At 42.3% G+C, this 23443-nt stretch overlaps 1 protein-coding gene across 1 annotated transcript in view; it reads left to right on the forward strand.

Moving 5' to 3' along the window:
• The window catches only part of CACNA1C (calcium voltage-gated channel subunit alpha1 C), a 456585-nt gene that overhangs the window by 328209 nt on the left and 104933 nt on the right, over window positions 1-23443 (forward strand). The window contains exons 10-12 of the mRNA XM_041484502.1: window positions 11163-11253; window positions 20690-20716; window positions 22644-22804. Coding sequence (XP_041340436.1) covers window positions 11163-11253; window positions 20690-20716; window positions 22644-22804 — 279 coding nt within the window. The remainder of the gene's footprint in view (window positions 1-11162; window positions 11254-20689; window positions 20717-22643; window positions 22805-23443) is intronic.

Below are 23443 nucleotides of genomic sequence, written 5' to 3' on the forward strand. Positions count from 1 at the left end.
TGAATGTCTTAAAAGAGTGTGATGGAACCAGCTGTAACAGAAATTGTTCTGGTACAATATTTTTTTTCTTCCTTGTCTAAGTGTTTATTCATCATGACCTCTTTGTCTTCCCTTATGCGTTTTATGTTCTAACTTGAAGATTTATGTGCAGAGAGGTAAATACTGGAGGCCAGACCAAGAGCTCTGTTTGGGAAGGGCTCAGAGCAGGCAGTCTGGAAGAGCCCAGGACAGACTGAGGGACGCAGGAGGTGCGTTAGCAGAGCTCTCTGGGCAAACTCTCATTTCCTCCACCTTGCCCAGCCCTGACTGCCAGGCAGCTTGAGTAGTTCATCACTTGCTTAAGTCAATTCACAAGCAAGCACAGAAGAAGGCAAAGATAAAAGTATTTAGTTTTAAACACAAGTGGGGTTGGAATACTGACCCTGCTGTTGCGAGGGCAGTGCAGGGGAGCTGTGCAATGAGCTGTGCCTGAGGGAGATCTGAGGCACAGCTCAGAGACAGGCAGTCTTGGTGACATTACACAGCTGAACTGGCACATATGTAACCAAACTGGCAGGCAGTGCTGAGCAGCTGAGGAGAACTGACAGCTGTGAATGGCACCCAGCCCTTTTCCGTGCTTTGGGAAGCCTGGGAAGCTTGCAGCAGGACCCTGGTGCAGGCAGGGCTCCAAGGGAGCAGCAGTCACACCCTCACTCTGTGCCTGCTCCCTTCTGCTTGCTGGGTATCCACTCAGTACAGTCTGCTAATGGAATAAAAATCTCTGCTGTATCTCTTGTGTTTGCTCCTGGGGAGAAAAGCAGGTCTCTCCATGCCAGTTATCTCATAGACAACATCAAGCCTGGAGAGGTGGTGGGGGAAGGAAAATGTTTCCAACTGAGGAACTGAACTGAAAATAGCTGTGGCACTGAGTCTGCCTGCTGATGACAGCAGCTCTTCAGTCAGCAGGATTGTGGAGACAAGACAACAGATTAGAGAATTGGCCTTTCAGATCTTGAGGCCTAAATTCAAATTCAGCTTTAGTGCCCACAGGTGTCCGTAGGGCTGCTCACGTCCTCATTCCCATTTACAAAGTTCACAAATCACAGCATGATGCATCTTTCTTCTCCTTTTCCACTTGAGGAAGGGCTGCACTGAGACATGTCTCTCTAGATTCAAACTGTAAGAGCTTGTAGTGAACCCAAGGGTAGGGGTCCCTTTGGATCAGGGGGAAGATATTACCAATTACATTAAAATCCCTAGTCTGAAGGAGCAGAAGGGTTAAGCATCAGAACGAGGATGCAGTGGCAGAACTGCTGGATCCTCACAGATGTGCAGATCAAAATGTAAGTGTATTATGTGGCTGTTTGAAGAATCAGGAGCCAAACAACAGGGCTATGCCAGGTCATGAAAGACTTGTTTTAACACAGCTGTGTGAGGGCAGCTTGCATAACACCTGCCCACACTAAGTTTAACTCAAGCTGTTGTTATCAGTCCCTGACTCTCCTGCATGCTGGAAGTATTTGCAAACCAGGAATCTATTATTTCAAGGCCACTAGAAAATGCCTGTTTCTTTGGCTCAGGGTAATTAGCCTATTATCAATGCCTTGCCCAAGAGGTAGAAAAGCTTTAATCATATGTTTGACAGGCTGACTTTAGAGGCAAGGCTCTTTAACTTCAATTTTTGCTTTTCTCCTGGCTGCACAGTAATACACAGCTTGCCCAGCTAGCATGTCTCGTGCTTCTGACTCATGATATTGTGATTATAGTGTCTAGTATCAGACTAGGCAATATGTTAGCAAAAGTGTCTGAAAGAACACCACATGCAGGAGCAGCACACAAAATCACAAGCATTTTATTTACTAGGCCCAGAAGAAATGTAACAGAGCAGTGCTTCAAAACAGAATTTTATGCACATTTGGGAATACGAGAGGTGAGCTCCATTTCAGGTCATGAGGCTGGATTAAATCTGTTCAGTGTGATGCAAGAACACAACTCCAAGAGGCTGGTGCTTTCACAGAGCCCTGGCTCTGGAGAGACCTAAATCTCTAAATGTAAGTGTTGCTGTATCTGTTGATCAGTGAACTGAATTGCTTGGATTGTTTGCCATCAAGGAAAGCATCATCCATAAGCCTTCTCACACATCCCACATGAATCCTGCTATTAGAAAATGTCTCCACTTGCTGAGCACTCATCTCAGCCAGGCACTGTCTGTTCAGATGGACAGGGTCTTGCTGCTGTTTTTTCTTCATAAGATTAATGCTTAAATATTTTAAACACTACTCCTAAATTGGGTTTTCCCAAATGCAGGGGGCACACTGTACTCTTCCAGCTGGCAGAGTGGTATTTCAGATTAAAATTCTCAGTCACTTTTTCTTTCCCACAGTCTCTTTGCCTGTGTCCCAGTCACTACCCAGTGGTTCTGCCTGTCCTTTGAAAAAATACAGTCTAATTTTTTCCTCACATTCACTTTTCTTTGGGTGTTTTTTGGTTTTGGTTTTGGTTTGTTTTTTTTTTTTTTTTTTTTGGGGGGGGTGTGTTTTGTTGGCTTTTTGTTTGTTTTTTTTGTTGGGTTTTTTTTGTTGTTGTTGTTTTTGGGGGACTTTTGTTTGTTTGGTTTGGTTTTTTGTTATTGGGTTTTTGTTTTTGTTTTTTTTTTTTTTGTTTGTTTGATTTTTCCTGCCAGCAAGAGCCAGCCTCCTGGATAATACTTTCCTTCTTCTATACCAGAGAAGATACACCTTCTGACTGGCACAATTCCTGCCTAAGGTCCCAGGGTGTAGGGTTGTGCAGGCTTCCTCTGGGGAAAATGTCCATTGTGAGCTACCAGGGCATGATTTCCCACCCACTGCACCACCCAAACAGTTCCGGCTGTCCTGACCTATCCTTTCATGTGCTCTACATCACAAATTGTAGGCCACTCACTGAGTTCTCAGGCATCACCCACCTTGAAATGGCTTTTGACAGGCAGGAATGTCATAAAACAGCCAGAGCTGCATCTCAGTCACTTTGAAGCTTAGCAGTCCAGGTGTAAAGCAGACACCTAGACACCCTGGAGCGTTTCTGATGACCTAAGCAGATCAGCTTGGAAGAACCTTCTGTAATTTTTTTTTGCTTCTCCCAGACTCTGCAGGGAAGGTGGATTCACAGGGCTGTGCACTGCAAGAACAAAGATGCTGCTGTAGTAGAGATCCTAATCAGAGTTATCACCCCATCATGCAGGTGTACATTTGTGTAGGTAGGCAGGTGCAGAAGTTCCCCATGGACAGGAACTGCACAATGGGCTGCAATTGCAGAACCCAGCACATGGGCTGCTTTAAAACCACATTTGTGCTTAAAATCTGTGTCCTGTCTATTTTCATTAATGCCAGTGAGAAATATGAATAATTTCATGATTATTAGAGGCACAAAAAGAAGAGGGATTTTTTAGTGGTTTTTACTGTCTTGAGGGCACTTCCTTTGCCATTAGTTACTTAGTTCATGACCAATGTTTGTATCACTTCCCAACACATTATCTGCAGGGTTTGCAGCTCTCATGCCCCCATTTCCAAGGCGCCTGCAAGACCAGCCCGCAATAATGGAATCCTTCAGTTTTTCTAGTGAGATGGTCCTGCTTTTTGTGCCCACATACAATTTTGTGGGGTTGTTTCAGGAGCATTTGATGGCTCTGCTGCCTGTCCTAGGTTCATATGCTAAAAATCATAAAGAATGAGAGAGAAAACTTGTAGAACTCTGTGGCATTCACATTCTCTGGAAAAATCCCTTTGCCCAGGATTTTTCTCCTGGGAAGATGAGAAGCCTCAGGAAAAGGAAAACAGTTCTTATCTCATTTGTTTCTCCTGTGTTGTGCTCACATGTGGAATGTGTTTGGAGATTGTTTACCCACAGGTGATTGTTTCATTGGATTCTGCTGTGAGTTGTTTTCACTCTTTGGCCAACCAGTGCCAAGCTGTGTCAGGACTCTGGAAAGAGTCACAAGTTTTCATTATTATCTTTTTAGCATTCTGTAAGTATTCTTTCTATATTCTTTAGTGCAGTATAGTTTAGTATTCTTTAATATAATATAGTATCATAAAATAATAAATTAGCCTTCTGAGAACATGGAGTCAGATTCATCATTCCTCCCTGCCACGGGGATCTGGGTAAATACAACAGAACTCTTACAAATGGGCTGTTGTGATTTGTTCACAAAATGCTGTTGAAAGAGTCCTAGATCCTCAGTAGTTTTGCCTTTCCTTCATTTTGTCTGTCCATCCTTGAATTGCTTCAGAATTCTGTGGGGAACCAGAGAGGTTGCTAAAAAGTATTACACCGGCACAAGAAACACTATAAGCCATGTCCTGGCAAATCAATGCCTTGCACTTTGACACCTTAGTTGTTGCTCCTAGCAAGGCAAACGATGCAAGCCATTTATCAGACAAGAAAATCTGTTTAGGAGGATCCAGATCCAGGAGAGGGACATCTTTCAAGGGTGCTCTGATAGCACCTCTGTCACCCTGTGACCCAGCCAATCTGTCCTCCTTCAGCCACAGGGATTCTGAGAGTTGCTTGCACTGCCCTTGCAGGCAGATGCTCTGCACGGGATGTGCTCCTGCAGCAGACTCAGGTGTTTGTCCAGCAGCACAAGCAGTTATCCTGGGACACCGCCCCTCTTGCCCTTTTCAGCAGAGAGTTCGACTCCTTTCTGCAAAGTCTACTTTTGGGTGAGTCCCATGCCCTGTACTTACGAGATATTTTGAGATACCACAGGTTACGCAAAGAAAAGCTTTGTCCTTCAGGCAGGAAGTACAAAGAGATTTTAAGTTCTTCCTTTGAAATCCAGAACAGAACATGTGTGCCACTGGCAAAGGCTCTCACTTGGCAGGGCCAGCAGTTTGACTGTGCCCATTACTTGGTCCTTTGTGCACGGGCATTTTCCACTCACTGGCTGTAATGAGCAAATATTTATGGAATCCAGCATATTACTGTCAATATTGCCATAAAAAGTGGGAAATGGCAGCTGTTCAAACTAGCTGAGGAGTTTGCTACAGTTAAATAAGTCCCAGGAAGATTAATTAGTAGCAAGGTAATGCATTTATAGGTGTGCAGTAATCTGCATGTGGTAATGACAGATCTGTTAATCACAGGCCTGCACAATTAATACATTTCACTGTCTCTCCTCTTCCCCTTCTGTAAGATATAGATTGATGTAGCCCATAGCTATATTCCCTCAATATGTGTATGGACATATGGCAACCCTCTGGAAGGGGAGAGGGATGAGTTAAAACAAGCATTTATAAATAAAATATACACTTTGCAATTTATATTGTAAAGCAGATAATCAATCTGTGAATGAAACACTTGATGATACAACACTCCATCTCAGTATTGGCAATGCTCCTGCTTTGTGCTGCTCCATTCAGTAAAGCAGTGTTACAGTGCATCAGCCTCTGTGCTGCAGTCCAGTGCCCAGCCTGGGCTCGCTGTGATCACACCTCCTGTCCCTGCACAGTGGCTGTGGTGCCTTTCAAGCATGGAAAGATGTTTTTACCAAAAGCCTTTTCCTGTTTGACTGAAGTGGATGCAACTGGCAATTACTTCATGCCTCTGTGTTGCTATCCTTGTGTTCTGTGGCTGACCTTGAGTGAGAGGCTGAATCCAGCTTGTTCTCCTTGCTGTATTCATCTGTGCATAATCCAAAATCAGGCTATGCAAAGTGTGTATGTTACATGTGTTTGAGTGTAATATAGTGTATAATACTGTCCTTATGACTATTGGTCTCCGAGCCCTTAGAAAACACTTTTCTGAGTATTTTCACAATTTTTCTGGGTATTTTTTACTGTGCTAGATCTATTGACACGTTGTCTAAGTTTGGGAGGCATGCAACTACCAAGATCCTACACATAGTTCAAGTTCCTTCTTCTTCTCCTGTAAAAGCTTTTCTGTCACAGAGCTCCTTTTCAAAGCAGAAAACACTAAAGAATTCCCCAGTCACATCTACTATATTTTCCTGACAAAATCAGGACATCCATGGAAAACTAATGTCTTACCTCTGCAATTTACCTTCTGGATGCTGCTTGCATTTAAGAGCATAGCCACTGATTGTTCCCAAGGCACTGCATGCATGGAGCAGAGTGAAAGCTGTATCTTATTTAAATTAATGAGTAAGATGAATGACTGCAGCATTTTCAAAACAGGCAGGAGAGGAAAGCTAGGCAATATTCACATATTAATTAAAATGAGAGCTCTCCACCAAAAAAAACAGGAGTCAATTGATATTCTGCCCATAGACTCATTCATGAAATGACAGGCATGAAAAGCTCCACAGGAAAGAGGGCTTTACCAAAGTCATTCACTTGATACACATACTGTTAAAGGAAGCAGCCTGGGTATTGCAATTTCTTCTTGTTGTGCTTGATGGGAAAAGAAATCTTAAATCCAGCTGGAGAACTCACAGGACTACTTTGCTCCTTAGATTTGCTTTATAGTTGTGCAGAGTCCCACTTGGGAGACATTAGCATCAGTAATAACTGCAGAACTTAGCACTTATTGTGATGTGTGTCATCTGCACCTCTCAGAGAGGCTGGCAGGGCAACTGCAGAATTACACCCCCTGGCAGAGAAACTGAACAGGTATGAAGAAAAGCTGGGTCACATGGCCAAGGTGACACAATAAAGTGAAATGATGGGCAAGTGGCTTCAGGTCTCTCTGACCTCAAATGCCAGTGTGGGCAAAAGGGGTTATTTACACCCATATTTTGCAAAGTAATTCATTACCAGTAGACTTCGGCATACTGAAGAAATTATGCATATTACACAAGTCAATCACAATTGTTGGCTATTTTAAATCTGAAAACCCACTGCAAGGCTCTTTCACTCTGAGTACTGCTGGATAGTCCCACTGTTTCAAGTCAGGTGCTTAACCCAAGGATGTAAAATAAATATCTTTAACCAGTCCATACAACTGAGGGACACATCAGCAGGGCATTCAGAAAACCTGTGGTTTCTATCTGCCTCTGCAACCTAACTCAAACAGCTAAATCAGAGAGGGGAAGTCAGACAATGTGAATAGCCTCCAATATATCCAGTTTTATAGTTAATGCCCAGATCTGCAAAGTCATGTAGTAACATGTCCCACTAAGATCTGTGAAAATTTTGTTTTGTCTGTGTTTCTGGAACTGGGCACCCTTTGCCCAAGCATGATTGCCTCTGAGACTTAAAATGTCACAGTATTAAAGTGAGGTTCAGCAAGAAGTGTGACAGCATTATATAATCCATGCAAATAAATCTGAATATTAAAATTACTTCCACTGCCAAGATGACAAGAATTTCACAAATGCAAGACGCAACAGTGGAAATTATTTTTCTGATCTGGGAAGCAAATATTGTTCTCCAAATGTGTGAAGAAAAAATCACCTCAGGACTGCACAGAAGGGTATTTGCTTGTGCCAGCTTTCTGTTTCAGTGGCTGGCTGTCTTTTGGCAACCTGCCATCCAATAATTCATTGCATGCCCATGGGGCATTTCATCGGGGGAGGGACATATGTTAGTGCAAGAGTAGAGCTGGTATCAATGCTTGATGCCAGTGACATGGAACAGAGGCTCTCAAAGGGTCTTGCACATCTGTCTAGTCAGCCACAGACTGCAGACTCTGCTCTTCTTTTTCTCTGTCTGTAAGGTCTCAGAGCTAGAATTAATATCACACAAAGCATTTTTTCAGATTTGTTTTTAAGGAAGCTGCTGTATAACTTTTGTTGGTGCTTTAACTGCTGCAGGAATGCTATGTAAGTGATGTGAAATTGGAGTTTAGGTAGTCCAGGAGAAAAAGTCTGTGTTCAGTGATGAGCCACACTGTGGCAAGATGTAAGAAGTGCAAAGGCTTCAGAAGGAACTGGAGAGAGAATATCAAACCTTTATGATTTGCACTCTGCTGAAACCATGAGATACTTACCTGCCTTTAGAAAGTTGTTTCACTTCCCTTTAAAAGAACCGACATCTGTGCTACCTAGAGAATATGTAACTAATGGGAGATTTCATCAGCTCCAGTGGGTTATGGATACAATGATACATCTAAAAAAGGAGATTCCCATGTAAGCAAAGCCACCATGATTTGTATCAGCCTTTGCATATTTTTTGCCTTTGTCTCAACTCCCAAAATTACAGGGAGGAAATGGCCATTGAGACAGCATTGTCTGTATGCCACAGTCCTAAACACAACTCTGGTCTGGACTCGAGCCCACCACTTGGAAAAAACATCTCTTCCTGATTAAAACATTCCTGTGGTGGATTTACCACCAGCATTCTTGGTACATGGTTCCAGTAATTAATTACCCGGACTGCAAAAAAATGCCTGCCTTGTTTCTAGACTGGAGCCAGGGTGTGGGCACAGGGTCTGGCTTCTCTGAGAACTGAGTCAGATAAGAAAGCCATCTGGGCTGTACTTGGTCTACTTCCTCTCATATTCAGCCCCAGTTTATGCACCACTCTTCTGCAGCATCTTCTATTTTCTGATTGTGTTAACTGAATGAACCTCGCAGCACTGCACACCTGATTGTCCCCTGGCAATGAAGGTGGTGTGAGGTGCCAGGTAAAGTGATTGTGCTTCTGAGAGCACATGGCATTGGGGAACTCAGCCCTAATGTCCCCTCTGTCCCGACCTTTATCCTCTAGACCATCATTCCTCTAATACTTCATACCATCCTAATACTTTTGATTGTCCTTAACATTTTCCATCGGTGCAGCGTAATGATGTGAGGTGTAAATCCTGTGAGGTGCAAAGTGATCCATGGGGTCTCTTCAGCTCAAGTACCACTGCACCTGCACCTCTCACTTTATTGAAATTTGACTTTCTGCAGCAGTAAGGTCAGGGAAGTACAGGGGACACTCTAAGATGTCTCTGGGATATTGCCCATAAACTTAAATTCATTAAGTTCATGTTCTCAAGAGCTGGATATAAGAAAGAACAGAAAGCAAGTGAGAGTTATGGTCTGACAATATGTTAGTGATATTTCATACTTCTGTATACCTTTGTTTTGCATTTTGCACTTTTAACTCACATGATGAAGTTTTCAGACAGAAGTGGATATCAGGTGTAAGCTGAGTTCCTTGTTTTTGTCTTTTGCCTGTTACTGGCTGCATGTTCTCTGTTGATGTCTTGTTCCTGGTACTTGACACTGACCATCTTGTCTGTGAAAGGAAGCCCTCCAGCTGGTTTGCCTGATGAGAAGAAAGGAAAGTTTGCTTGGTTTAGTCACTCCACAGAAAGCCATGGTAATGTTCCACTGTGCTCTGTGTCCACACTGCATGTGTCTGTGTGTCTGTATATCTCTGTGCAGACTGGCTTATAAATCACATTTGTATTCTCCTGCATGTGAGTGCCTGGCTTTGTCTGTTGCTTGTGCAGTGTCCTCTTCATGCACCCAGGATAACAAGCTGCTCTGCAAATCGATCTTGTGCTAATGCCTTCAGAATATTTTTTCATTTGCAAATAAGCTCAAATATGTCTTGGAACTGTTTTACCTCATCTTCCAAACTGACTTGTGAAATATCAGCATTTTGGTTTTATTCCTGCAAGGCATATTCTGGACAAAAAAAATTTAATTATGAGTGTTGGTTTTTTTCTCATAGCTTACTTGGCTGTTTCATGTGTATCAGAACACGAATTCAGTTTATTCCTTAATTTGTCCTTCCAAATAGACAAGATTATTAAAACATCTATCTTCATAAAGGAGCAGGCACCATTAGAGTACAATATTTCATAGCTCTGTCAAAAGTGCAAGAGAGTCCATTATTTCATGTGGTCCTAAGAACACAGTACAAGAATTTTAGATTTCCCAGTAAGAGTGTTGAAGGTATGTGAATTGTTGTGATGGAATGAAGGAAAGGTAGCTCATTTTGAGGGACATTTCTACCATAATGCTTTCAGACCAGTAATCCAGAACATTTTTGAAAGAAAGAACATTTCTGATGTCTTTTTAGCCCCTGAAAGAAGACCATGGCCCCATGAGCATCAGCCCAATTGAAACACAGAACCTATTTCTTCTACACTGGCTCATTTTGCACCAACGACCCACAAACAGATATATTCTTACTACTGAGTTACATATTCCTGCAGGCTGTTAGAAATCTCTCCAACAGCTAACAGCATGTGCTCTCAAGCCTCATCTGAGATATGTATCCAACAGCTAATACAGGCCATGTTCATTTTTTCCCTTTTTTTGTGTACTCCAAAAGGGGTGAGGAGGGAACAGGACATGTATTGGATCCTGTCCATTTTCTTACCTTTAAGATTATGTGTAAAGAATGATTGGAGCTTATGCAGGAGCTGTGGGCAAGTGGGGAAATCAAAACGGTGTGAGTTTGAGGGATTTGTTTTGGTCTGTAGAAGGAAATAAAATCTTGAGGTTTGATAACAGCTAAAAACAGGTTCTTGAATCTAGCTGAGAGAGGTTCACACCTAACGTTGCTTTCATTTGATGTTTGTTCCATGGTACTTCTGTAAAAGCCTAGAAGGTTCTGTCCAGTTCTTAGCTGTGAAAGTCAAAATAAAGCTTCACCAGAGTCCATACTCATTAGCTCATTTGTTGGTAATATCTGACTGGGCCAGAGAGTCTGAATTTCTCTCTTATACCTCCAGGTCCAGTTTCTAGGTGTAAGGTTGGATCATATTCATGGTTAGTAAATGACAGATGAGCCATCAGTATTCTTAATTTGGTATTTGCTATCAGGCTAACAGAAGCTGTTTATCTGCATGCATCTCAATCCTGGTAGCTTTTATTTGTATCCTAATCATGGTACAAAAGATTGGAGAGGACAGTGAGGTGGTTGGGCTGCTGCAGGTAAAGAGGCTTTTTTTTTTTTTTAATGTTCAATGGAATCAAACAAAAGCTTCTTGTTGGGTTTGTCAGGTTTTTTTACTTTCCAGTGGTTCTCATTAACAAAATTTCCAGAAACTGACTCTGAAAGAAGGAGAGCAGCTGTTTCTTCCCTTTTCTTTAGCATTTGAGTAACTTGTATGTTCCTAAAGTCTCCCAGCCCAACCTGCTCTGTACAGGGAGGCACTAGACTTGCTCAGCAAATTGTTTAATCCTCAGGAGCTGCAGCTGAGGGTCCTTCCACAAAGCCAGCTCCTTCAGCCATGCACTCATTAAGAGGTGTGCCAGGTTCTAATGGCCATCCCTCTCTTTTTCTTCCCTCTGACTCTTGCAGTGAGCATGCCCACCAGCGAGACTGAGTCCGTGAACACCGACAACGTCCCTGGCGCGGATATGGAAGGCGAGAACTGCGGCGCAAGGCTGGCGTGAGTACCCACGTATGGTTCCAAGGAGCCCCCAACATGGGAGTAGTGTGCTCTGACTCCACGATTCAGGAGGCTGAACAATTGCTTTACTGAGCTATACTATATTACACTAATACTCTATTAAATTACGTACTAAAAATATAATATACTAAAGAAAAACCCCTGACTGTCTGAGACAGTCAGGACACAGCTTTGACCCACCTGGCCAATCAATCCAAACAGCCCTCAGTGGAATCCAATTAACAAATCACTTTGGGTAAACAATCTCCGTAACACATTCCACATGTGCAAAACAACAGGAACAGCGAATAGAGATAAGAATTGTTTTCTCTTCTTCACTGGGCTTCTCACTGCCTTTCCCAGGAAAAATCCTGGGAGAGAGTTGTGCCGGCTGCTCTCTGTGAAGAGAGCTGTGGCCACACCCACACACAGATCGTGTGTCAGGGGCTGGGTTGGACTGGGGGGAAAGCCAGGCAAGTGTCAGACTTTTCAAGATCAACAAAACCCACAGGGGGTGAAAGGAGAGGCTGAAGAGGATCTATTAATCCAGGTTCTTATCTTAATTGTGATGTAATCTCACTCTGGACATTAGTGAAGAACCTCTTGTTTTACACAAAAGTAAATAAGGGACAGAGTGCCCAGGATAAGCAGATCTGATTTTATATAATATCTAAAAGATAAACTGGTGGACAACAGTGTTCTTATTTTAAAATTCCTCGTTGGTGATAGACTTTCAAAACAAGTATATGTAGAGTGAAGAGTGGAAATGAGTTGTCTATTTTAATTTTTCTAAAGATTCTTGTACAATTTACAGTGTCTTGTAATAGAAACGCATTGAGGGTAACTATCATCCTGCAGACTAAATTTCACCCTTTAATTGCTGAACAGAGTACTGTAGTGAAAAAGAAATACAACAGTTAGGAGGGGTTAATGCCTCCTTGAAATTACACCATTGTAATAAGTGGAGATGCTCAAGAATGTGTGAGATAGCAGTTAAGAAATGCCATAATATGTGGTGTATTGTTTAGCCTCACAGAGAGCAAGTATAGGCAAGAGGAGTCCTTTATTCCCTTTTGCATTATTTAAACAAGAATGGACTTTATGCTGTGGGGCAATACATTATTCCCTCCAAATTTCCTTGACACATGAGCTAAACATATCAGTGCTATAGCTTGTATCATGCTGGAGTATTTTGAGGTTCTGTCCTATCCTGGGAGCTACCTTGAGCCCTTGGATGTTGCTTGAATGCACCAGATGGGATCCATCCTAGGGTGATGAGGGAGCTGGCAGAAGAACTCTCCAAGCCACTCTCCATCCTTTATCTTCAGTCCTGGCTCACCAGGGAGGTCCCAGATGACTGGAAGCAGGACAATGTGACACCCATCCCTAAAAAGCTGAAAGGAGTATGCCAGAGACTACAGCTTGGGGGCAGAGTGGCTGGGCAGTGGCCAGGCAGGAAGGGACCTGGGGTTATGACTGACAGCAGCCGAACAGGAGCCAGCAGAGTGCCCTGGTGGCCAGGAAGGCCAATGGCTCCTGGCCTGGATCAGGAATGGTGTGGCCAGCAGGAGCAGGGAGGTCACTCTGCCCCTGTACTGGGCACTGGTGAGGGCACACCTCGAGTGCTGTGCCCAGTCCTGGGCCCCTCAGCTCAGCAGGGATGTTGAGGGGCTGGAGGGAGTCCAGAGAAGGGCAGCAAGGCTGGTGAGGGGTCTGGAATACGGATCCTACAAGGAGCAGCTGAGGGAGCTGGGAGTGTTCAGCCTGGAGAGGAGGAGGCTCAGGGGAGACCACTTCACAGGTACCTGAAAGGAGGGAGTAGCCAGGGGGGGATCAGGCTCTTCTCCAAGGCAACAGCAACAGGACAGGATGACACAGCCTTAAGCTGTGCCAGGGGAGGTTTAGTTTGGACATTGGGAAGAAGTTCTTCACAAAAAAAGGGTGATTGGACATTGGAATGGGCTGCAGGGAGCTGGTGGAGTCACGTCCCTGGAGGTGTTTCAACAAAGATTGGACGTGGCACTCAGTGCCATGGTCGGTCTGAGTGACAAAGTGATGTTAGGCTGGACTTGATAATCTCAAAGATCTTTTCCATCCTAGTCAATTCTGTGTTTTTCTGTGATCTGCCATACAAGATGTGGTATGTGGAATATATTGTAATTTCAATCTCTGCTTTCTTTCAAGAATCAGTCAGTGACTTACAGGCCCCTGGAGATATTATTTGTGATCACTTTCCTCCACCTGCCTGCTGTTGGGAACCTGCTGAGTCTTTTAGTTTAAATTATGAACCCTTTCCTGCAGGAACCAGGCTAGATGTATTCACAGCACTGGGGGAGTTGTAGCCCTTTCTTTTCCATCCCACCAAGCTGCTTGTGCTCTTGGCACTGTACAGGAAGTATCAGCTGGATCCACTCTGGAGAACCCTCTTTATTCTGCAGTTATGCTTCACAGAATGGGTCAGGTTGGAAGGGACCACCCTGGCTCATCTGGTCCAGAGTGGCAGCCAAAGCTGACCCAAACCTTCACATCTCCAACAAGGCCTTCCCTGTTTGTTAGTTTGAGGTGGAGCAGCATATCATTCCTTGTGGGAACCTCCACAGCCTGTGTCAGAAAGCTGTCATTGTTACTTTCCAGGAACCTCCTGGACTGGTTGTACGTTGCTGTGTTGCTTCTTCAGAATATGTCAGAGTAGTAAAAACCCCTTTCATGTGTGGACACAGTGCCAAAAAGAATGGCAGCAGTTACTATGAGGTTTCATGTATTTTTAATATTGCAGCTTGCATTCATTTAATGTTCTTAATCCCAAAGGATCCTAAAGCACTTTATGAACTGTAAATGCAGGGATTTTTTTTCACAGCATTAGAGTTCAGCCACCTTCAGGGTAAAATGTGACAGGTGTTTAAAAACAACAGGCACAAGTATTTAAGGGGTTGCATGAGGGATAACTTGTTTTGTGCAGAAACTGCATTGGGAATTTTGGCAACCAGAACACAATTATCTCCGCTGGAATGTGGCCAGGAGGGCTGAAGTTAAACCCAACTCTAAATGTAATCATGGCTTAGAATGGAGTTTACTTAAAATAGCCCAGCATGCTCACAGGAGAATGGCAGTACCCTGATTTGGCATTAGGAAAAGGGATGGCTAAGTCCAATATATTTTAGGGAAGAAGACATAGGAAAATTACAGGAAAATAGAGTTTAATTTCTTCTTCTCATGTTGTAAATGTTAAAACAGGGCCCAAAGTTTCAGCAGAGATATGTAAGATTCAGAGAGATAAACAGTTTCCTTGCCACTTTTCACTTCATCTGGAAATGGGTGATGTATAGTAGGCAAATCAAAATCTGTTATTGAGAAGGGTTTGTTTAGTCCTTACCCAAGGACAGTTGAGAATCCTCAAGGCCTCCTTCGGATTGCTTTTCATCTCTAAGAGATGGATAGGCTCCTTCCTCCATGAAAATGAATGGCTGTATCACTTATTATGAAATTCTGGAGTGAGATAGAAATTTAGCCAATGCTGCCTGCTTTTGTAAAATGTTTCTTTGAAACTTGTGGATCTGGAATTTCCTCTTTTTGGGCCAATTCAAACCTGCCTCTGATTCTGAGGCTTAGAATCCTTTCTGGTTTCTTTATTACTGTATCACACACTTAGGCAGACAAAGAAACCAGCTGTCATTGTTTCAAGAAGTATTACATACTCTTCTTTTTACTGAGTCCTCATTCAAGCCCTCCATAGTTCAATATTTCTTCTGGAACATATAAAATATAAGCAAGGATTTATTTGAATGAGTGTGTTCTTTTATTGGAACCTGACTAAGAATCAGAATTTGGCCCAGTGCTCAAGAACAGTGAAAATTTTTTTAAAAGTTCCTCATCAAGCACTAGATTTTGAGTACTAGCATTAATAATATGCTAGCATACAGTCATGTCATCCTGATTTGCTCTAGTTGAAGATTAGGCCTGGACTTCTGAGCTCTCTCCTTCTGCAGTTGGAATGGTTAGCCAAGATTTCTGTTTGATTGTTGAGTTTCACCTGTTGCAGATGAGTCTCAGTGTTTTTACCAGCATTCTAAACTCACCCTGTGGCCCTGAGTCCCCATTGCTTTGCTATAAACACACTCTTTCCCAGAGGGCAGAGGCTGCTCTGGGCAGGCTGCAACCAGACATGCCTGAAGCAATGTGGGGCTTTCAAGTCAAAGGAAATATATTTCTTTATTTCTTGACATCAGGCTGCCTAGGGCATTTAACCACCCCAGCACCACAACTACAGTTATAGGCTGAGCTTGCTATCAAAATGTACTCATGATAAAAGGAAAAAGATGCCCAGGAGACTAAAAGAAAATGCTTTTTCATTGAAAGCAACTTAGAATTACTATTCTTTCTATTCTTTTAAAATCTGTAGAGTTTTGAAAGGCTGGGTCTGTGACTGACAGAAAGATCTGCTTGAGAAGCCAGGCTCAAAAGTGCCTTTTGGAAAAGGAGATCTTCTCTGACAGCCTTTCTCAGCTCCACAGAGACATATGCTATGTGAGATCAGGAGAGTACCTCTCAAACACAAACTACTGCCTACTGATAAATTGTCTCAAAGAAGCTTTTGTTTCTCTAGTATCCATACTACAGAAACTGCCTCTATCAACTGTCCTGTCTGGAGTAATGCCAGCCTTCAAACCAACAGGAGTTTCAGGAGGACTCTAAGAATTTTAGAACTAATCTAAGTATTTTAGAACTACAACAAAACAAAAACCAACAAATTTAATTCATAATGATCTCTGGTGTAATTCTGCTGGCAAGGGGAGTGCTGTGCACAGCACAGTTCATTTCCTAAGGAAGCGCACTTTAGCAGGCATCTGAATTTGAAAATGGTTTTGTAGGCTTCCACAGGACATTGAAGAGCATCCCACAGCTTCCACAGTATATTATTCCTGTCATGGTATTGCCTTGTACTGGGCTGACATCTGCCCTGCAGTAGGAGCACAACAGCTTTTATCCTCAAGGACAGCATTTGGGAATGGAACTTATCTTTTGATGTGTCACAGCTTTCATAACCTGTTGCCTCGGGGTACAAAGAAACACGTTTCCTCTGCAGCAGGCACCAGTGGGACAACCCCAGACCCAGGAGCAGTGAGGTTCTGTTTGCAGGATATTCTTACACCCAGAGCTTCCCAATAGCCAGTCATTTCCCTGAGCCTCGGGGGTTACTACTGTGCAGGACTCAGATTCCTGAGGACAGGCTATTGCTCATAATCAGGAGTAATCTGTTCTGTGCAGGGTGTCAGCATATATAATCTTCCAATACAAGCAGAATGATAATTTTCTAATACAACCATACAGATCTGGAGTGCCACAATAGAGCGTGCTTTTATACATATGCATTAGCTAAAAAAAAGACCTTTGTGGAAGCTAATGCTCCATAGAGCCTCAATAGAAAAGTGAAGCACTTGAGCTCAAAGGGAAAGAGAGATTAAAATTATCTGCTTTCATTGAAACAATAACCCACTTGGCATTTTTGCCTTAGCCAGGATTTCTGTACATATGGGGGACAGTTCAATTGCTTTTCCACCAAAGACAGTTCAAACAATAAAACAGGACAAACAAAAACTAGCAACCTACACTGGCTTTCCAACTGAAAACAGTGTGTCCTGAAAGTTTTATGAGCAATGGAAGGTTTCCCTGGCAGCTGAATGGTCAGTGATTTTTCCCTTGGTGCTTTTCTGGCATGGAAATTAATTCCTGTGCACTTCTTGCAACAATCAGCATAGCAGCCAGTGGTAAAGGTAAAAGTTTTCTTGCAGGTTTGCTGTAGTTGTCACTGGTTTTCACCTTGTGAGGAGATGGGCTCCTTGTGACGTGATGGAACCAAAGTTCCCATCACATCAGGAACAGTGGGAAGAAAAGTCTGCCAAAAGCTCTGAAACCACTGCTGACTTCAGCAGGAAAACTCACAGGATCAACCTTATGTGTCAGTCTCAGATACTGCTCTCCAGTTTATTACAAGCAAGGTGCTATTAATATTCACAGCCAGCTCTAGGTGTGTGTCTAAAGGACAGTAGCATGCCCTTATGGAAGAGAAGTTTTCTTCCTGCTTCAGATTCTGTGACAGGCTTTGCTGTGACTTGCCACAAGGAGAGCAAGATTTTTTAGTGAATGCTGAAATGCTGGCCTGTTTTCCCAGCCTGTAAGAAAGCCTGTTGAATAGCAAACCTACTCAATTTTATGTTAGATCCAATTTTAAGGCTTTTCTGTAGATTCTTATTGTGCCACCTTACCAGTTACTGCATGAATGCACCACATTGCCCCACAGCAGAATCCATGTCACACCCAGACTGCCTTCTCACAGTACTAAAATATGTAAGATACAGCCAGAGAAGCTCTTTGGATGTTTTCCAAAGTTGTATATAACCTAGAAACTTAGTAAAGTCTTCTTTCCTTGCTGCTTTTCTGACAGCTTTTTCTGGTATCCAAAGTCTTTTATGAGTCCTTATGAAGATGTGGTTGCCTCTAAGTTGGGATCATGCAATATAAAAGTAGTTGTGACCAGAGAGTTAGATAATGGTCATGTTTGATAATGCCCAGACACAGAAAACAACTGTAATGTGACCTTTGTGTCATGCTTGGTGACCTACAAGATTTTTCCTGAATTGGAATGTTGTGTGAATGCTAGAATTGCCTGAAGTTGTTGTGTGTACAATTCCACAGAGCCCTCAATCCCTGTTACACAAAACTGTCACATCCTTCACAAACGTCTTCTCTGGTGTCCACCATGAACAGGGAAATGAAGACCTTATCTCAGAATATGGGATATCTCACTACATTTGAGTTATGCTCATTATCTAGAGTTTATGTTGATAAAAACCTTTAAATTTCACCATCTTATCTCTGTGCATAACAGTGTGAGGTTGGAGGAGCTCTAGAGAATTTCAAGGATAGCCAGTCAAACAGAGATCTGATTTTTGTGTTTGTTTTTCTAAAACACAGGCTGAGTTACATGGTTCCTCTGATAAAAGCACTCAGTAGTGATCTGAAATTGTTTTCATTAGGCTCCTTCCTATGCCATAATTTTAAACAAGAGTTTCTCAAGACATTCCAGAGTTGGACAGAATTGGAGTCATCCTCTTTCTCCCATAAATGACATAAACCTCCCAGGACACTAGAGCTGCAAGAAATCCATGTTCAAACTCAGCAGAGAATCTGATCCACTCTGAACCCATTAAGTGCCAGCACGGAGAGTCACAAACACTGTGGCACAATTTCCAGACTATTTGACAGCCCCTAGTGATGCCATAAAAGCATTTTTTTTATGTGACATTGGTAACCCAAGTTCTGAAAAAAATTGCAATCATAGAGTCACTTGAAAAATGTGTTTCAGATTCATGCATAATATTTTCAGAAACATTTATTATACAGTTTATTTCCAAAATTCCATTTCACTCTCTGATTCTACCTCTAAATATAAATCTAATCCTCCTTCCTTGTCCTCTTCCATATATATAGCACACCCACATGTGATAAAGCCTTCTGCCACAGCAGTAAGGCAAGGTGGAGGGAGGGGGATGAAGGCTGTAGGTAACCTGTGGGAGCACTGAATGCACTTGGCTGCTGCTCATAATGCTCCAAAGATATAATTATCACATGCATGATGAGTACTACACCTGCTGCATCTCTTTTGCTTAAATAAATAAAAGATTCAAGTGCTGCCTCACTGGGAAAGCATTAACCAGAGAGGTCACCAGAGGGTTTCACACTCCCTGTCCATCCCCTTCCATCTCTCTTTCTTTCTCTCTTGCTCTCACTCTCTCTCCCCCTCTGTCCCTGCCAAACTATTCCTATCAAAATCCTCACCACCTCCTTTCCAGTGCTCAGCTTTCTGCTTCGTTGTGATTTTTACATCTTTTCACTTCCCCTCTTCGAGCCCTCTTTCCTGTTGCCTGTAAATCTGCTCCATTACAGTTCGTAGGTAGTGCTCATCAAGCCAGGATTCTCAGTGAGAAGTAGGAATAGCTTTAACATTAAGGATGTGTTTTGTAGGTGCTTCACTTGGCATAATTTAGCATTCTGCTCTGCCAGTGCATTATTTCTTCTTTCTCAAGAGTCTTGCACGTGTCTGCACCCTCCCTGCTGCCCTGTGTGTGGCCTAGACAAGCTGCCTGTGACACAGCAGGAATTATGTATTTGGGTATTTGCTGCAAAGGCCTTTTTCTTTTTTCTGGTTCAGCCAATCTGCTGGTGAAAAGTTCCCCTGACTAAAACCTCTTCCAGATAAGGAACCTGCCCTGTCACTGGTTACTTGTCAGTAAGTGATGTCCTCGAGCAGGGACAGGACCACTGTTAAGGCTGCTACAGTAAGAAGTGTTAGATGCTTGGAGAATTACATTCTCCCCTCTCTACTAACAGTGAATCCAATTTTAGGGCAGTGCAGTAAGACCTCTGCTGACTGCTGTCAACAATGACCCACTTTGCTGTCATAGAGGGAATTTTAAGGAATGTTTCAACCCAGCAGAAATACTTTTCCCATAGTCATTCCCCAGAGTTTCATTTCTGCTGCTATTGGTAGTAGATTTTGCAGCTCCACAAGTCAGCTCTGACTCACAGCATTGTATCCACATACATTTATTTCTCTCTGTGCACCATTAGGGATTCACCTAAAGACAGCCAAAGTGATCAAAGGCCTTACAGGATATGTGTCAAGCAGAGCAAGGTAGTGGTTTAAGAACTGGGGCCTATTTCTAGCTTTGCCTCTGACTTCTCATAAAGGATTAATGAGATTATGTAGGTGAATAAATCCAAATGCATGGAATTAGATATTTAAACACATATATAGTGGGAATATGGCCAAATTTTCAGGAATTCTTAATGCTCAAAATTTCATTGCTAGCAACAGAATGTATTATTGTACAGACCCATTTGAATGCCAACTGGTTTACATAAATAACCAAGTCCAATCAGTGTTTGTATCTAAGTTTGAAAATATTTGCCATGCACTGTGTTTCCTTCAATTACTGAAAAAAAGCATTATTTTTACCATTATTGTTTCATAATGTGTATATACATCCTGAAATGACAGGTGATGTGTGAAAGCAACAAGTCTGTCAGTATAATGTCATACATATTTTAATATAAGAAAAAAAATAGTGACAAGAATAAAAAATAGTCATACTTCAGAAATAAATTTGGTAGCAGTTGTAGAGTTCACTGATATCTATAGGTGGTAGAATGCCACAATGACTTCTGCTTCATGAGTCCCACCAAAACACAAGATTTGGTTATTGGGGAATTCTAGCCATGCCCAGTGCCTACACTGACTTAAAACAGATGGAAGGGAAAACAGCATGGATTAAAAAATTCATTCAGCTTAACTTTGTTTATTTCTATTGCTACTTGCACAAAAGCCTGGGAGGTGTGGGACAGCTTCAAGACTCTAATGGCAATTCTTGTTTTTCAGGCATCGGATCTCAAAATCAAAATTTAGGTAAGTAAAACTGACTTTTGATTTTCCTCCTTTTTACCATTTTTGCTCTTTTCAGAAATGGCTTACACCAGCATTGCTGAGATGCAGTGGTGATTCTAGGAGATCCTACTAAACATGTCAGATTTTAGTCATAAATTTTTTCTCAGTTTCACACTGAAATAAGGTGCAGGGGCTACTGACTACTGAAATACCTATCCATGCTACCTTTGTATCTCAAATCATAAAATACAAAATCAGAAATAAAAACCCAGTTCAACCACATAATTATACTACATCCATCAACATCAGCCCTGTCTGCTCAAGGCTCTCTTGTTGAATTTCTCTGCTTTGCTCGATAGTAAAGATTTCAACTGATGAAGTTGACATCTTACTTGTGAGATTCTCCCATTCAGCCTGGGACATGAGGAGCTTCTCTGGTGGTGTTTGGTTTTCTGTTGACTTAGAGCTTTTGGAAAAGTGAAGCAGTCCTAAGATGGCTATTTTTGGGGTTTCACTGCAGAGGCAGACTGAACTCATGGAACTTGGTTGCTAAGGTCCATTTCTACCCTTTTGGTGGGACCTCACCTGCCTCCATAACCCTGAATGCAAAGTCAGCTTTATAAAACACTAAATGACTTTTCAGAATTACTGGAGCAAGTGTGTAACTGAGTCCTTCTGCTTACCTAAGGAGCAATGGGTGATGTCAATTTGGGAAGCACATATGTGACATCCCCATGTAAAGAGAGAAAGAAAACACCAGAGAAAACACCATGTGTTGTCATATGCATGCACATTTGTACAAAAGTACACACAAAAGCATGGCAGATTGCAAATAGTTTAATGACAACGTTAATATCTAAGTGTGCTGCCCACTTTGGAAGTTGGGAGGATTATTTCTTGTCCCAAATCCACGGCAAAATACACAATGTATCTGTTTGTGATAGACTGGGTGCCTTTGTAAATTGCAATGGTAAAATATCCTAGATTTGACCACCTGTTAAAATGTTGCAAAATCCTTGTTCACATGGTGTTTATATGGTCTGGCTTTAGTTCCTATAGATGAGAACCCTGATCTCAAGCATGGCTATAGTTTGCCACTGAAAATTATACACAGGGCAAGAGTAGCCAAGAAAAGTTCTTTCTCCTGTAATATGGTGCATGTGTGTGTCACTTCAGACACACACACATATGTATGTAGTATCTATATAAAACTATTAGATTTATTATACAGTGGCAAGTGTTGCCTGGAAACTGGTTGCTATGCAAGTTAAATTCTGAAGAGTAGGAGGTGTGTAATTAGCTTTAAATATCTTCTGTGGTTAGTAATTACCCTGAGAAATCAGTGACACAAGGGGATGTGTTCATGGAAGGCAAACTTTAAAAACTCTCTTGATTAGCAAATGGTACCCTTAGTTCCAGGCATGAAGGTGAGATGCTGAGGGCCCCTAAGTTTTGGGATTTTTTTTCAGAACTAGCCCTTGTATTGGGCTTACTCCTGAATGTTGCTCAATGCTGGAAATGTTCTTTGGATTTTATTTGACCTCACCTCTCCAAAGACTTAATCCTCCAGCTCCATGTGATAGAACATCTTTCTACTGACTGTCCTGAGGCTGGGCAAGGTGCCATTGCAGGCCACTAGAATCAAGTACAAGGAGAATATTTATTTTTCTGGCAACTGAGCTAAAAAATCTCTTAAGGTTTCTGCAGTGGATGTCTTACTCAGATTAAGGAATTGCTTGAAGCTCTTGCAAATTGGTTTAGGACAAACTTTATTCCTATAGCGATAGGAGGGATGTTCACAAGTGTCAACTCAGATGAGAGAGTGTTTCTCAGGGTGAACTTAAGTTATTCTCTACCATTCTTGAACAATAAATCAAGACTAGAGTTTAGCTGCAATAGCCTAAAGATCCCTCTCTGAAAAGAACTTTCCCTTCTTCAATTTTTCAAGTCGCTACTGGCGCCGATGGAACCGATTCTGCAGAAGGAAGTGCCGTGCTGCTGTCAAGTCCAATGTTTTCTACTGGCTGGTGATCTTCCTCGTGTTTCTCAACACCCTCACCATTGCCTCTGAGCACTACAACCAGCCAGACTGGCTCACGGAGGTCCAAGGTGAGGAGGAGCTGCTGGTTCTGTTTATTATGGAGGGTGTCAAAAAAGGGACCTAAGAGAAGAGCTGATGCATTAAACCACCATACAGTGTAAAAGGAGCATGCACAGCTCCAAGCAGTCCTGTGTCTGTGGAGGATCCTAAAAATTACAATGACCTTATCTGCATGTGTTGGGAGATGTTATAGAAAAAATGAAAAAAACCTCCTTTTCAGCCAAAGCAGTGTTCCATTGGGTGTAAGTGAAATCAGGAGCTTATACTAAATTTATATTTGCAGCAACTGGATTCCCAATTTATGGATAGCTGCTGGGAACCCCACATTGTCCAAGGTTTCCCCTGAAATGGCGTTTATGATAAATTCTAATTATTAGGGAGGTGATGAAGAGTGATTTGTAAAGTTCTTCTGTCTGCAGAACAACTGAATTCTCTCTGGAGGTGAGAGCAGCTGAAAAGGCTTAATTAAGCAACAGTAGGTAGCACAGCAGCTCTTCTATTCCCACTCTCCTCTGCAGATGACGGGTGTGAAGGCAGGTTGTGCAGGGAAGGCGTGTCCCTGCCATTGCAGGTTGTGTAATACATTGCAGCTGTATGTGCAGTACATGAGAATTGCTGTAACCCTCTTGCTAAAACATTTCTGTGAA

This window comes from Pyrgilauda ruficollis, unplaced genomic scaffold (genome assembly GCF_017590135.1).
Source record: "Pyrgilauda ruficollis isolate IOZ18807 unplaced genomic scaffold, ASM1759013v1 scaffold66, whole genome shotgun sequence".
Lineage (NCBI taxonomy): Eukaryota > Metazoa > Chordata > Aves > Passeriformes > Passeridae > Pyrgilauda > Pyrgilauda ruficollis.